The 16973-nt window shown below is 28.4% G+C and overlaps 1 protein-coding gene across 1 annotated transcript in view; it reads right to left on the reverse strand.

The window, feature by feature from the left end:
* Pep (Protein on ecdysone puffs) overlaps positions 1–16973 on the reverse strand; it is a 36845-nt gene that overhangs the window by 12645 nt on the left and 7227 nt on the right. Inside the window, exons 5-8 of the mRNA XM_075373974.1 lie at positions 11661–11733; positions 7780–7860; positions 5803–5904; positions 5090–5236 (exon numbers count right to left, since the gene is read on the reverse strand). Coding sequence (XP_075230089.1) covers positions 5090–5236; positions 5803–5904; positions 7780–7860; positions 11661–11733 — 403 coding nt within the window. The remainder of the gene's footprint in view (positions 1–5089; positions 5237–5802; positions 5905–7779; positions 7861–11660; positions 11734–16973) is intronic.

Below are 16973 nucleotides of genomic sequence, written 5' to 3' on the forward strand. Positions count from 1 at the left end.
AAGCTGATTATACAAATAACCTTATAAACGGGATAAATAACCTTGGAACCAACAGTGCTAATGCTCAAGACTACATATTTGTATGAATCTGTCCCTGTGAATTACATCATACATGTAATTTTACAATTAAAACCCCCACCAGTCTTCCACTACAATGAAAATCAATGTCAACAGTTCTGACAGATTTTTTTAAATGAGAGAGATTTACACAATTAATTTCTTGTCAAGTGAATTTCAGCTGGTTTTACGTAGTCAGAAAATAAATATCTAATCATAAGCCAAGCCAACATTTTGAAATAAAGAGAATGGAAATTCTTTTAAAACAGCTGACATTTTCTATGACAGCATTGAATATTATAGGTCAAAAAGGGCTTCTTTTTGTTAAGAATAAAAACAGAGCTTCAACTTAGTGTACTCAAAATTCATTTTGTTAATAACCAAATCTTGTAATGTTTACTCAAGTTACATTCACAAATTTTAGGCCAAAAGTAAATAATGGGCTTAGGGTAACAGGCCTGTTTTGACATTTTAACTTTTAGGAAGATTTTAAGTAAGTTTGCTTTGAGTAAGATTTTGAAAATTTCTCACTTTTGAGATCCAAAAACTATATGTGGGACAGGTGGCAAAAATCTGAAATTCTTGCAACAAGTATGTTTTATGTACTTTATTTTCATATGTCTATAATGAGATACTTGTACAAGTAATTTTATTAGCAGCAACTTCTCTTTTATGCAATAGTTTTACTTCAGCTGTAGAAAAACTGGGATACAACAAAGTGAGGTGCAATTTGTAGTTTCATAATTTATACTATCTATATTGTTATTGTAAGAACCCTTGCCTTTATAAAAACTTATTATGGAGCGTTCAATTGGCATTCACACTAAAACAGTATGTTCACCAATTGACTTACAATAGATCTTTAGTATTGCATAATATGGTAGTTTACATCTTGAAATAGACATACTAAAAAAAACATCTGTACTTTTCATAAAATTGAGAATATTTAGATAAATATTTTCATATTAATGGAAAAAGTTGCTCTGAGCTGTTTAGCTGTCACACTAAACCAGTTAACAAATTTCTTCGAGAAATATCTTTGACACTTTCAACAAGCAATCCAAATTTATAATTAATTTCAGGCAGAGCAGGGTTCAAAATGCTTTAACAAAATACAAAGATCATAAGACCATACAACAGAAAGGGACCAGAATGTCAACATACATTTGAGCCTCAATGTGTTATAGTATCCATGAATAAAGCTTGTTCAGCACTTTGCATTTCCCCTGTTAAGTTTCAAAAATTATGGAGCAGCGCAAAGGAACCAATTTAAAAAAAAAGTTACAAAGGGGTAGACGAGTCAGTTACCAGTAAATTAAACAATTCCTTTGATTTAAATATTTCTACAGAAGAAACCAGTTTATTACCACAAAAATTATGCTGATTTAGGTAGGGAATACGAAGAATTAATCATTAAAATAAAGGATAAAATGAAAGTTACATTAACCCAAGAAAAAATTAATATTTTATGTTTATTACCAAGTAGCTGGAGCATTCAAAAAATTCAAAAGTTAAGTCAGTAGAGTTAGTCAAAAGAGTTTAGTGTTAGTTTTTTAGCCTGTCAATCCAAACAAGTTGAATTTTGCCACAAATTGGCAAAAAAAACCCAATCATGTAATTGATGAAAATGTTATTAAATATGTAAAGATTTTTACCAGAATGACAAGCATAGCCGAATGATGTGTGTCTGTAAACAAGCTGACTGGAAGAAAATTAATATTCAAGAAAGGCTTTTCTTACTAACCTAAAAGAATTGTACACAGCCTTCCAAAAAAAAACATTTAAAAATTTGTTTTTCAAAATTTGCTATCAAGACATAAATTTTATGTTTTGGCTGGTGGGTCAGGTACTTACTATCTGTCTGTCGTGTGTGTGTGTGTGTGTGTGTGTGTGTGTGTGTGCACACCACCCAACAAAATTTAAAACTCATCTGCTCTAAAAATGAAGTTTGATTATAAAATTCTCCTTTCAACATTGGTATGTGATATGGAAAATGAAATGCGCATGCTGTCACAATGTGAAAAATGTCCAGGAAGAAGTGATCAGCTAAAGAGAGCCTGTACGATTTTGGTTCTGAAATAGCTTCAAACAGTAGATTTCTGTTAAATGCTCTGAACTACTCAAATTCTTCCATTTCATGAGTACTTAGGTAAACTTACTGAAAATTTCAATTTAAAAACCATCAATTTGTTGCAAAAAAAAAAGCTAATTTCCTCAACATTAAAAAGGAAAACTTGTTGGAGAATGAATGTATTGTAATGGGAGAGTTCTCTCAAAGTTTTTCTTTTGTGATACAGGATGAAGTCCAATCATATCACTAGTCAAAAGATTGTCACAGTACATCTCCATCTACAATTTTAAAAAAGAAGAAAATTACAAAGCAAAAGCTACTGACAATTTTTTATTTTTCTGAAGCCTCCTCAGCCCAGTATAAAAACAAAATTAATTCATGAATTTTTACTATCAATAAGATTTTGAGATTGCAGCTGAATGGCTTTTTTTGCCTCATACCTTGGAAAGGACCATGTGATTGTATTAGTGCAACTGTAAAAAGGCACACCTTCTAAAGTGTAGAATTATTGCAAAGACAAAATTAACATTTATTTTCTGCTCCAATAAAGATGTTCAAGTTACTAAAGAATACCTCAGTCCTTGTTACCAGGTTATCACAAAAGTCCCAGAAACAAGAACGTTTTTCACAGTTACGTTTCAACAAGTCAGAAATATAGTGTGTAAGACCTCTGAATCAGAAACATTTATGTTAATATTTGTAAACAAGGACATTAGTTTCAGATTGCTTAATAAGTTTACAAAAGCCAAAATGTAAAAATTATGTCTGCTGTGTTTACGATGGACAAGTGGTGGTTAGGCAAAGTCAAAATACATGAAAATGAAGAATACAGGATACACTTTTTCCACCCGCAGGGTCCTGGTACTTCATTCAAGAAATCATTGAGAGATAATTAAACATGGGTTCAAATGGAAAATATTTTAAAGATTCTCATGCCTTCACAGCTTTTTCTATCGACTACTGGAAGAGGACACAATATTACACCAAAGATGAATGAGGAGTTTACTCAATAAAAAAATGGCAGGAGCCAAGTTATGTTAGTTATCAAAAGGTGCAAGAGATTTATTCGTAACATCTATTAGCAGGAGTAAAATAAGGTAAAAGTGAATTGAACAACTTGTATTTATTTGAATTATGTAATTATTTATACTTTAACTATTTAATTTAAATCTGTAACTATCTAATTGTCTATTTATATCTGCAACTATTTCATTTTGTAATAGACTATTATTTATCAATTTATTCATTCTAACAAGTTTAGGTGTAATTTTTATAATGTGAAAAAATACAACATCTGAACTTTTGAATATGTTGTTTACGGTTAGAGAGAAAAGTGTTTTTAGCAGTTTTGTTGGCTTCATTTATTCTCAACCCCTTTGAGTAACAAAATAAATTTTATATAGTTTCAGAGTATATAAAAAGTACTTACTGCTGTAAAAATGTTATATTTTTGCCACCCACCCCACGTGTGCTTTTTGTACTCCAAAAATGAGACATTTTCAAAATCTTATGATTTGAGAACCATTTTTTTGTTTTAATGAAGGACACCGAGTCAATTTTTTTTTATAAGTACTACTAGTATTTAAGACTTAAAAGATAAAAAATAGGCCTGTTACCCTAAGCCCTTCATTTTATTTTGGGCCAAAGTTTGAAAAAACAATTTGTAAATCGTAACTTCAGTAAACATTATAAAAATTTGGTTATGTAACAAAATGAATTTTGAGTGAACTATGATGAAGTTCCATCTTTACTCTTTAGCCCTTCTTGACCCTCAAAGACATAAAATAAGAATGCTATATCTCGTAGAAAAGTGACAAAAATTGCTGTTTTTACCTGCGAGATAAAAAATAGTTATTACGTTTAAGAAAATTTTTTTTAAAGTATAAAAAATTTTTTTGGCCATTACAAGGTGCATAGTTATATACCAAATATCAAAATCAAGTGATGCACAGATCATTTGTTGAATTAAAAAGACATAGCATCATCCTAGCAGTATAAAATTCAATAAAATTAATCACATACTGGTTGTATCTTAAAAGTTCTCACAGCACATTCACAGTGCACACCACTTCATCAGATTTACCAAAATGTAAATATGAAGAGCAAACTATGAAGAAGCGTTAAGAAAAATTTTGGGTACACAAGTAAGTCACGAAGAAATTAAACTGATTCATACGTTGGAGTGAAAATGTAGTACCACAAGAAAGATTTCTATACTGCCATGAAGGTTGGCAATATTACAATATAATAAATGAATTGATAAAACAGCATTCTTAATAAAGACAAAAGATGTGATGACTATACCCCTCTCATAGGAATACATACTGTGTACAATTATTAATAACGATTGCGAATTTCATACATGCAGATAAATTTAAAATAACTGTTATAACCTTACAAACATATAATTACTGCTAATATAAGTAATATAGTGGCAAAATTGGTCCAAAACTGTACTCGCAAAAAAAAAAACCCCTAACCCTCTGACATTGTCTTTTAAATTAACTGCAATGTATACCAGGAATACTTTATAAAAGTAATTTTCCTTTTGGTACAGTTTATTTTTGAGGTAAAACTTGCTAACACATTAAATTTGTCAATTATACAAAAAAAAAAAATAAATAAAAAATAAAAACAAGGGTTAAAAAATTCAAATCCTGATTATCTTAAAAAGACAACTAGCAAAACAATTGTTATATTGGCTATTAACAGACTGAAAACTTTATGATGACAAATTTTAACACTAATACTTATTTCTCATCACTGTATTTTAAGAAAGACAATTTTTTCACAAAAATCTGTATTATTTAACTGCAATTACTTTTTTGAATAAGAGCAATTTTTTATACTTATGCTTTTTTCAAATTTCTCTAATGTTGATAAAAAAAAATGTAAATGACAAAAGCCTTTCTTAGTGCAATGCAATAAATAAATCTAAACATTCATTAAAGATTAACAAACCTGATGACGATCCTTCTTACGGTGAGAGATTAAATTCCCATAGAAGTGCAAATCGCACATGGTGCAATATTCTCTTTTGTTATTAAAGACTTTTTTCCCTTGACGTTGAAGTCGTTCAATTTCTAATTCTCTTTGAGACTCAGCAGCCTGAAAATAATTTTTTTACAGTTATATTTTATAAACATATTCATTAGATTACTTAAGGAATAGAACAATAAATGACAACACATAAAAAAAAAATTTACATTTTATGAACTTTCTTCACTACAAATAGTACAAACTACATGCACAATGCCATCAGAAATTTTCTTTAAATTCAGTTAGTTGGAGACTATTATAAAATAAATAAATGGCTGACTTACAAAAATTATCAATAGAATATTAGTTAAAAAATAATTTCATTGCAATAAAAAACTTAACAAAAATACTTATGAAAACTATTTTTTATCCAAAACCTTATAACAATCATAATTCAAAAAAAATTTAATGCAAACTACAAATATCACCTGCAGCAATCCAAAATAAACTGAATCTATAAGAGAAAGTTATGCAGCAATTCAAAACCCATAAATATGTAATCAACTGTTATACCTTCTTATTTCTACACTTATACTAATAAACTTAGTATAATAAACTTATACTAATAAACTATGTATTTACATTTTAGCCAAAATTAATTATTTTATTAGTACTTTTTGGTATAATTTACTTACTCGCTGCTCATGGCGTAAAAGCTCAACTTTAATCTTATAAGTCTCATCTAATTGTTCCATCATCATCTGATGCCGGCGGCCAGTCATATGTTTCTCAAACGACTGCAATAAACAAACATTTATTTAAATAAATAATTTTCTAAAATTAAAAATCCAGTTTCACAGATGTAACAAAAATATAGAAAACAAAATATATGTAATATCACATAAAGCAAACATTTGAGATTCAGTCTTAGTAAAACCACTTTTTAACAAAGACTAAAGCTTAAATTTAATTAAAAATTTTAATTGTATGATTTTCTAACTTTTGACACATCACATCATATTAAACATGTTTAATTCAAAATATATATATTAAATACCATATTCAAGGAATAAACTGTAAACTTGGCTAATGAAGAAATCTCAGACATGACACTAAGTTCTAAGAAAACAGGTTGAACATAAGATCAGGTCAACGAGAACAAAATCTAACCAAAAAAAAAAATTAATGAAATAAAGAAAAATGCAATAAATTGTGTCAAAACATAATTCTTCGACTACCCCAAACAATATTTTATAAACGATTAGTATATGAATGACAAATTAAGATTTTAGTCTGAACACATGGCATGTCAGTCTCAATAATTTTTTATCCAAAGCAAAAAAGATTTGGAATTTATACTTTTTAAGACATTACAATCACATATACAACTGTTCTTAGCACAGTAATCTATCACCATTTCAACTGACAAACAGTTAGAAAAAGAGTAAAGTACAATCATCCATTGCTGAACATTAATTCTAATAAAAGAATATGAACTCAAAAAAATATATTTTGTAAATAGTTTAGCATATTGCATCCTATCAGCAATGTGTAATTATCTTAATATTAATTTCTTATTTATCTCTTACTATTTTTGTTATTGTTAAATCTTATGATCTTAAGATCATCCTGTAAGCATCATTTATAAAGTTTGTAGGCATAACTTCACAAGACACCTTTTTTTAAACAATCTGTAACCAATTACAAGACAAACAGATTTTGCCAGATTTATCACTCAAGCCCACTGTGGTAACAGCTACCAGATGGTGTCAACAGAGTTGTTCCTAAATGATCAGTGCAGAAGGGATTAAAAAATAAAATAGAACAGACAACATCCTAAAGATTCCATAACAAATTTTTCTTATCTTTTTATCTTAATTGTTGAATATTAGGGGGAGGGTATTGATAAAATTAATTTTAAATTTTACCAATACTCTCTTTTAACACCCAATGTCCTCTTTATTTTCCTTTTGTAATTTTATTAGAGACTCAATTTGTTCAGTCATATTTCATTACGTTTACGTAACTCTTACTTCAGATTAAATCATTCTTTTAATAATGAATCCATGACATTCAGCATTTTTTTAAATTATTGCTTTTTGATAAAATAACAAACATCAAGTATTCTGTCATAACAAGTGTATACTCCATTCTGAATACGTCCTTTTAATTCCTGTACCTATCCTGCTTCTTCTAGATAAATGTGAAAAAGTAACAGTGACAGGATTCACCTTTGTTCACTTATCTTAATTAAACCTTATTTATTTTCTTATCACTGTTAGCAAATTCTTACATGCTATACTTTTGTTTGTATGAATATAGATTTATTAAGTATGTAGTGAATACATTTATGTATTCAGAAAATGCAGCTATTACTAATAATAATAAACATTATTAATCTAACAGGATATTAACAGAGTTCCTACACTTCCCATTTAGTAAATAAGCACAAGCTTTCTTTAACTTCTAATCAACACACTATTAAAAACCTCACCCTTGATCACAACCCTTCCATAGAAAAAAAACAACCAGTAAATAGCTTTTGGGGATAATAACCCTGCTAATCATTATCACTATTCACTGACAATCATGTCTAAGAAAATGAACAAAAACATTTAAATGCATAAAACAACTATCAATAAATATTTAATTTATTATTAATATTTAATTACCGTAGCATCCCACATATTTTTATGACATACATGACATGCCAGTAGAGCATGCGGTATCCCAGCATACCTGGCACCACGAGACTGTAACAACAAAAATTACATTACATTTACATGGCAAAATTTATTAACAACTTACTTAAATAACAGCAGAGTCACCTCTAAGTAATTAAGAAAAATTTAATAATGATATTGACTTTATGTTCATATAATATCATAATTATACATCAATTACCAATCTTTGTATGCAGAGTTTAACAATTGTTACAAAGATATAATCCTATTTTAGTGGAATATATATATCACTTTTAAATTCTATTATTTATAAACTACCTAGAACAGAATACTGGGATTAAGACATATCTTAAATTAGTTTTACCATGAAAGTAATTTCATGGGATCCATATCCTCAGTCATGATTGAAATATTTTATTAAACTGTGAATTAAAAATACTAAAAATGAAAATTGTGTATTTATTTATTATGAGTGATAAATTCAAATTATTCATAGTAAGTAAAATTAAGGTAAATCTCAGTATTCTGTAGTAGGTGGTTTACAGAACAGAGGAATATGGGGTCTTGGGTGTGTGTGTATCAAATCTATAATATAGATGACAATAGTAATGCAAATTTAAACATATTTCAAATTAAAATTTACGATTAAATTAGGTTTTTCAATAAATAATCTACCTTTTTAAGTTCTGTCTGCATAGTTAAAACTTACCATATAAGTACTGTAGCCAATTAAGACAAATTATATGACTTTAATTCACATAAATATTGTAAGTTGTCCACTGCACTAGACTTCAGTACGTGACATTACTCTTGGAAAAGTGGCAAATGCTCATTAAACAAACAGATACTTGAAAATGACATCTTTACATAAGAAAATTACTATAAGTCCTAATATAGATTAACTTTAACCTCTGAAATTTCAAATCAAATTGCTGGTGTAAAAAGATGATAAGCATCACTTAACACATTTTCAACAGCAGTGATTTAACAATATTAAGATTTAAAAAATAGGTTTCAAATAGAGAATGAAGAAATTATGTCTACTGCTGCTACTTCTTGAGGAAATTTATTTCATGAAAAATTATACAAATCTTATTAACAGAAGAATAAATTATAGACACTGCAAAAGAAATGTGGATCGTGTTAAAATATGCAGAAATAAGAATCTATAAAAATATAGAAAATAATTATAACACTAACAGGAACAATAAAGATCTCTCCTTCAATAAAAGAAAATGGCAATTATGTATACATAATCCAACATTTACAACCATGATTGGATGAAAAAACTCAACAACTACATAGTAGAATAAAATTATTTTTAAAATCTAACCCAGCAGAAGCAACCATTAGAATGTAAAAAAATCGAATTAAAATAGTCTAACTGTAGAGAAAAATGGTTGTAAATAATGAATGGAGTGTTTAAGTTCCACCTTAATGTAACTGAACAGATCTGAACCACTGTAAAAGTAAAAGCAGATGGCAGAAATAAGGGATTGTATAAGTAAAAGACTGACTACAGAAACTGTCAGCTTGCAGGCAGTTTCAGACAGCCACACAAAATTTTACTTTCAAAGTAATTTAAAAAAATCTTAAATATAATTCAATAAAGTATATATGAATTAACTGTAAATAAATTTAAATCAAATGTACTGTAAATATTCTTAAGTACAGTATGGGTATGTATGTGTGCGTGTAAAAAGCACGCACACAGTGCTTGGGCTAAAGGTTCAAAAGTAGTGGCCTGTATTTAGAAAAAAATGCATATCTTAAATGTAGGCTCAATCAATAGGAAATATCGCTCAAGGTTTGTTCTGTATATTCTTAAGGTCAGCAGAATATGCACGTGCAGGCCAACTAACAATGCAAATGTCAGAGATAAGACTTCACAACACAAGGTTCAGTACGTGCTTTGGTTATCAAGAGTTTCAATCGGTTATGTGCAAACTAACTGAATGTAATATCTATCGTGTCTAAGCCTATTCGTCAATGAAATATGACTAAGAGAAACTGGAAGCTTGATTTCACAAACTGAAATCATCTGAAAATTAAGTTTGAGATGATAACTGTGAAATGTGATGCATTCACTGCGTCCTGAAAAAATTCAATTGGTGAGCTAGTTACAAACTGCAAATTCCTCAAACCACTGTTCACAACAGCTCAGTTTGCTATCATTCCAGTTGCAACTCTCCAAATGATCACACCTACAATAAGTTTGCTGCAAAGGTATTGCACAGTATTGAAAACAACCCTACTACTGATGATATATTGGTAATTATTAGTGAGAAGGCAACCTCTCATAAGTGCAGGAAACTTTAAGACACAATTATCAAATTGGGGAAACTAAAAACCCCAATATAGTGATCAAAAATTAAAGGGACACACCGAAAGTTAACAACTAACTGGTTAGGACTATGCAAAAATGGCATCAGTTTATTTTTTTTCATGTAGCCCACTGTGGCAGGACACATGTACCTCAATGTGCTTGTGAACTCAAGATTCCTGCAGGCTTTAGTTTCCAATATGATAGTGCTCCAATACAATTTCACAGAGATATTAACTATACTCTTGAACAACACATTGGATGAGCAGATCCAAATGCATGGCCACAAAGATCTCCAGATATCACTCCTTCAGATTTTTTTTTCTTAGGGATATTAAAAGTTGTGTATATTATGAAATTTGGGCTATTTATAATAAAATTGTTGAAGCTGTTGGTCTAATAATGCTGTAGATACTCCTAACATCTGACAATAGTTACAATTATTATCTATAAATCTCTCCCGCTATGAATAATGAGACCTTGCTTATGGTGAGGGGGCTCGAGTACTCAAGTGATACAAGAGTAGCTAGAGCTACAAAAAATGCACACACTTAACTTTATTATGGGCTTATACATTGAAATTGCATACAGAATGTAAAATGATGGAAAGTAAGAAAGGCTCAGTGGCATCATGAAATAGGAGGAAGTACAGTTAACAGAAGAGTCAATAGATGGGGGGCTATGTTTAACAGACAATACTCTCAAGATAGCCACTGGAAGGAGTGGCTGAAGAGCAGTTAAAGCTGTTCATCAGCAATTGTTCTTTAATACCACACATGTTCTAATGCTGTTTTATATAAATAATGTATATTGTAACAGGACCAGTATAATGGACCTGGGTAAGAAAATCCTTCCAATTAAGAAGTATGAGAAACTAATAAAAGGGATCCCTTCACAGACTAGAACTGTTTTAACAATCTATGACAATGGCACTACTCCAACAGTTGTTCAATGAGAAGAGTTACCAGACCAGAATAAGATTAATGGAAAGTGCACAGATGAAGTTATTACACTTTAACAGCTAAGGAATGAAACAGGTACTGATTATGTAAGCAAGGAAATATAAATACTCCAGGGACCAGTGGGACAATCAGAATTAAGCAAGTAGTCAAAAGCAAGTGCTGGGAGGCTATTTTGGAGTAAACATGATAACAGTATGAAGTTGAATGAGGCCATGTATGACCTCATTACCAAGTCTTTGGTAATGAGTGAAGAGTACGCCACATGAATGGTGAATGCAGGAAGTTGTTGGTTAAGTTATTGGTGGACTAGTGAAAATATTTTTTTTTTTTTATGAAGTGTAAGGTAGTAGTTCTACTGTAACAGTAGAAGTAATATTGTGTAAACAAATCTTGTTATTTAAATTAAATTTTATAAAATATATATATGTATTTACTATTATTATTTATTTATCTTCTATGTTCTTAGACGTAAATACAATTTATTACATTCTATCTATATAAACATTTTTAAATTGTCTCAATATCCTGATCAAGCTGTGAACACATGACAATAATAAATCCATTTAAATTACACCTTCACTTACCATTTTCCTATCCTTTTCTGTATCACTGTCTTTGTCACCATCCTTGTCATCTTTCTTCTCATCACCATCCTCCCTAACCAAAAATGACATATTAACTTCTCAGATTTTAAACAATACACCTCAGTAAATGAAAATATATTATTCATTAAAACAAACTTTTTTAATATATTGTGGATAATGGCTGCACAATAATAAAACAGCTAATTAAATTTTCTACTTTTTATATATCAGTAAATCTAAACATATAATTTAATCAAAGGATTTTACTTCTAAAAGAAAAAAATGGAAAACAGCTAAAAATATATTTAAATAGAAACATCATCTGGTAATGAAAAAAGAAAAAGTAAAGAAAATGCCATAATCGCTGAGCATTTCCTTTTAATTTTGAATATTAACTTATTTTACAGAAAAAGAAAATTATGCAATGTTAATGATATAGGAAAACAGATTAATTATAAAGTTATTATTCCACCTGAAAAAATTGTCAGGACTTAAAAACCTTTTTGACAAGTGTTTTTCTTAGATGAAAACTTTTGCTTAAGTGCATTACAGATTCAGTAAAAAATGAGTCCCCAATATACAAATTATTGTTATATTATTGAAGACTAATTTGATGAAATTTTTGCAAATTTCTTTTCTACATATATTCAACATTCATAAATATAATGAAGAGTGCAGGAAGCTACTTATATTACATGATCAAATACAATGCATGAATTAAGATAACTGATGACAGTCAAGTCCATCAATTTCTTTTTTGTTTATATTAAATATTTAAAACATTTCATCTTAACATGGAGGATTTCTTCTAACAATAAACACCTATGAAGATTTTTGAGTTGATATATTCCATTTCTAAACTCAAATTACAGATAACACATATGTAAGCAATTACACAATGGACAAAACTGTAACTTGATAATTTTAAGAAACTGTACCTTAAAATTCTGAATTGAAATGAAATTACATTTTAATCAACATGAAGACTTTCCATAAACTAATTTAAAATTTATTAACATTACTCAGTACATTTATTTACTTCTCTTCTCTTTCACAATGACAGTAATATAATTCTTCTTTTAATCCAGATATAGTGCATATGTACAAAAACCCCAATATACCAGGTGCTTGATGTACTGCAATCTATGCTGCACATTTTTTCATGTTCTGATACTGGAAGATTAACTATAAACTGAATACAGAGAAGTTTTGAATAGGAAAATTGAAAAGTTTTTTTTTATCATAAAATGTAACACTATTCTAACTCACGCAATAACACAATTTTATTTGACTTTCCACATTTGCAGTTCCATGTTGATAAATTATTTATTTTATGAAAATATGGATAAAATGTTTTATCTAATTTGACATTAAAAAAATTCATACACTTTAAATTAGTCTTACAGCAGATGCAAAATTAAAAAAATATTAATTAGAAAACAATGAACACAGTTAATAAATAATTATCAGTTTGGGAGGAACTGAGGCACTGCCTTCCCTCTTAACTATATTTTTCATATAAAAATAATCTGCTGCTTAACTGAACAGTATAGAACAAACATTTTAAAAAGTTTTAAACAGAAGCAGATTCTTTTTTCAATTTGAAAAAAAGGGTTACACAAAATTACAGACATGAAAAGATTCCAGAAAAACTGGCAACTATATTAAGCATATATCAAGGTGCTAAAGATACAATTTGTTTGATACAGTTATTCTTGTTTACCTTGCAGCCTAACCTTTAATCAACCGATCCAACCCAAACAATGAATCACAACAATATTTAGTTTGCTTATTGCAGTCACTTGCAGCAAACCTTGTTGCAGAATCGTATTTTCATAGTTAAATTTGACTCTACATCATACACCACAAATCATATTCAGTTATTTTTGTGCATGATGCAGAATATTTTATTTTGATAAATTAATATATATTAATCAGTAGATTTAACTTTATTACAAATAAAATACTACAAGAAAAAATAACTGACAAGTTAGTATGTTTTTCTTAAATTGTACATAATTGTTCTTTTTTAATACTATATACTGAATTAAAGCTCTTTCAGTTACATTAACTGAATATTTCCTTCAGCTACAGGCCAACACCCAATTATAGCTGCACAAAGATGAATTTTTGTACAATAATAGATTCATGGGTTTGAATCTTCGCCTTGAATAAATTTAGTGCTACCATAATAAGCACTATAGCTCAACATCTTCACATTCTTAATGTAACAATGTTTAAAAGACTATGTAGGCAAGTACTAAATCAGTAATGAATATGAACTAATGAAATTAAAAAAAACTTTTGTAAATAAATATTAAATCCAACATTACAAATTTGTATTTTGCAACAACACATACAAATTACATCTAATTTTACTGTTCTACAAAAAAATTATTACAATTAATGCATCTTTTTATTAAATTAAGTTCATATCTTCAGTTAGAATTTTGATTTATCATAACAATCTTATCTTACATTTAGTTATGCAGAATCTAGAGTAAAACATTTTTAATTTCTTGTAATCTCAAACAAAATAATACAATCATTTATTACTCATTTTATTGCTTTTATATCATCAATTTATCAGAATTTAAAAACTGCTTCTGCAGCGATTTATCTAAAAACATTCTTACCATTTTTGTAGTAAAACAAAAAAAAAAATGGCAATGGGGAAAATGGAGTATATCAACTGTACATAAGTAAAATAAAACTTACTATAATGTCTTAAGAATATTGATTACACATTATCAATAATATTTATATATATTATATATATATGTGTGTGTGTTATATATATATATATGACTAAATTTTTACTTACAAATAGAATTAAAAAAGTATTTTAAGTATAAATAAGAGTGGGCAGTAATGTTAAAAGAACAAAGGATTCAGCCCACTTTTTTCAGAATTCAATTAATAAATCTGTCAAGAAGTTATCTTAAACATGATCGATTGTTATTCAATTACTAACTTTCATAATTTTCACATTAATTTAGATATAAAATTAAGCTTTTAAAAAACTAAATTACAATGAAAAATTCCAATTATTTCTTCCAAATAACTATTGGATAAAGAGCATTTGATAACTTCTAGATAGAATTATTGTAAAAAAAAATATTTTTATCAATATTTCACCCCCATCCTCAAAGTCAATACTTACTGATTATTTGAAACACCAAAACATGTTTAAAACAGCAGTGAGCATGCAACAAACCATAAACCAACATTGCAGATCTCTCACGCGCTATATTAAAATAAATATCTGCACAGAGTGGTAGAGGGTAAACAAAAATTCTGAATCTATGTGCTATATTTTATAGCACTCTCTAGAAAAGCAATTATTTTACTAATTTTTATTATTTAGGCATAATATACATAAGACTGTTACAGTTACACGCACATTAAAAAATAAATAAAGTAAAAAGTTAATCACAAACATAAAGGAAGGAACACAAGTGCAAATTCCTTGATAAGGTCTTTAAGGACACCACCAAAAGCGAAACCTGACAAAAAGAGTATTTCACACTAGAGCAAGTAAGCTTAGCTCTTTTTTCTTTTTCCTATTTAGCCTCCAGGAATTACCATTCAGGCATTACTTCAGAGGATGATATGTATGAGTGTAAATGAAGTGTAGTCTTGTACAGTATCAGTTTGACCATTCCTGAGATGTGTGGTTAACTGAAACCCAACAAACATTGGTATTCACATTCTAGTACTCAAATCCATGTAACAGTAACTGCCTCTGCTAGGATTTGAACCTTAACCTTAGAACTCTCAACTTCCAAATCAGCTGATTTGGGAAGACATGTTCACCACTAGACCAACGCAGTAGGTTAAATGGACCTGGCTACTTTAACTCTCTTTCTGAAATTTTATTTGTATTTTTACTATTTTCAGTAGACAAATTATATTCAAGATGCATTCTATCCTTAATCTAAAATAAGATTTTACTTGTTTTGTTAAGTTTTAAAAGTTTATTAATTTAATTTTGAAGAGAAATATATGTATTACAAATATTAATTCATTAATGCTCAAAAAAACTAAAAATTTTGTCATATTTTAATTAGCCGGAAGCAAATTATTTTAAGAACTAAAATAGATAAGACTGCTCCATAAAGGAGCACATAGCAATGACAAAATTTTCGCACTTTCGTCTAAGCACACAGCTACTAAAAAATAATAGAAGAAAACTTTTTTTATTAAATTATACCTGGTCTTTAAAATGAAAAGAATAAGCAGAAATTCAAATGAAATGCTAGCAGTTTACAGTTGAGATGTAACTTAACATTATTGTCAAAGCTGAGAATATAAAAAACAATCTTTTTTTCTGTTTAGATTTACAGTCTTTACATTTACAAGGTCATATACTACTGTTAAGTTTAGCAACATATAAAATTGCTATAAGTTTCTTGTGAAAGTTAATATTTTCATTTTTATTATCTACATTGTACATGGTCTGATGGCAATTTTGTTTTTCATGAAATATGGGATGTTATTTGGTCTGTCTTCTACCACTCTATACAATATTTATTTTACAATTCTCTGCAATATTTATTCACATAATGAAAACAGAAATATATAATACAATTAAAAAAATTAAATACAGATTATTTCAAGCATTTGTGTAATTACCGCTTGATTTTATAACAAAGTAAAAACAAAACATGAATTACGTACCTATGCCCTTCCAACCAATTTCTAATTTAGTATACTTAAAAAATTCAAAGCCTAAAGGTAATTTTTTTTAATACAACAAAAAATTAATTACATGAAATTACTTTTAACTTATATTAACATATAAATTTTCTGAGAATATTTTTTTATTTTTAAATTAACCTAATTTCTGAAGATATAACTGCAGCTAGTATTCTATACAATAATAAATTTTTAAATAGAAAAAATTACACAAAACATATTTTTACATACATATTTTTTTTTTACAAGTCCATATTCACAAGATTAATTACAGAATGATTATGCTTTCTCAGTCAATTAGTAATATTGTAGAAATAAAAAAAAGCATAACTACAGAATTTGATATGAACCATGAGAAACTTATTGAATACATTTTTTATGATATTCTCTTAAAGCAGCACCAGTAAACTTCAAAAGCACAAAACAGAGGACATACAGAAATTCACAGGCACCCATAATTGGCAAAAGGGGTTAGTGAAATCTATGCTTTTCCAAAAATAAAACTTCCAAGCATTTCAACACATGAAAAACAAGTTTACAAGATGAAGCACGCTAATGATTTCACACAGTAAAACAATCTTAAACAAAGCAGTAGAAATTGATTTCCTTATAATC

This window comes from Lycorma delicatula, chromosome 8 (assembly GCF_047948215.1).
Source record: "Lycorma delicatula isolate Av1 chromosome 8, ASM4794821v1, whole genome shotgun sequence".
Classification (NCBI taxonomy): Eukaryota; Metazoa; Arthropoda; class Insecta; order Hemiptera; family Fulgoridae; genus Lycorma; species Lycorma delicatula.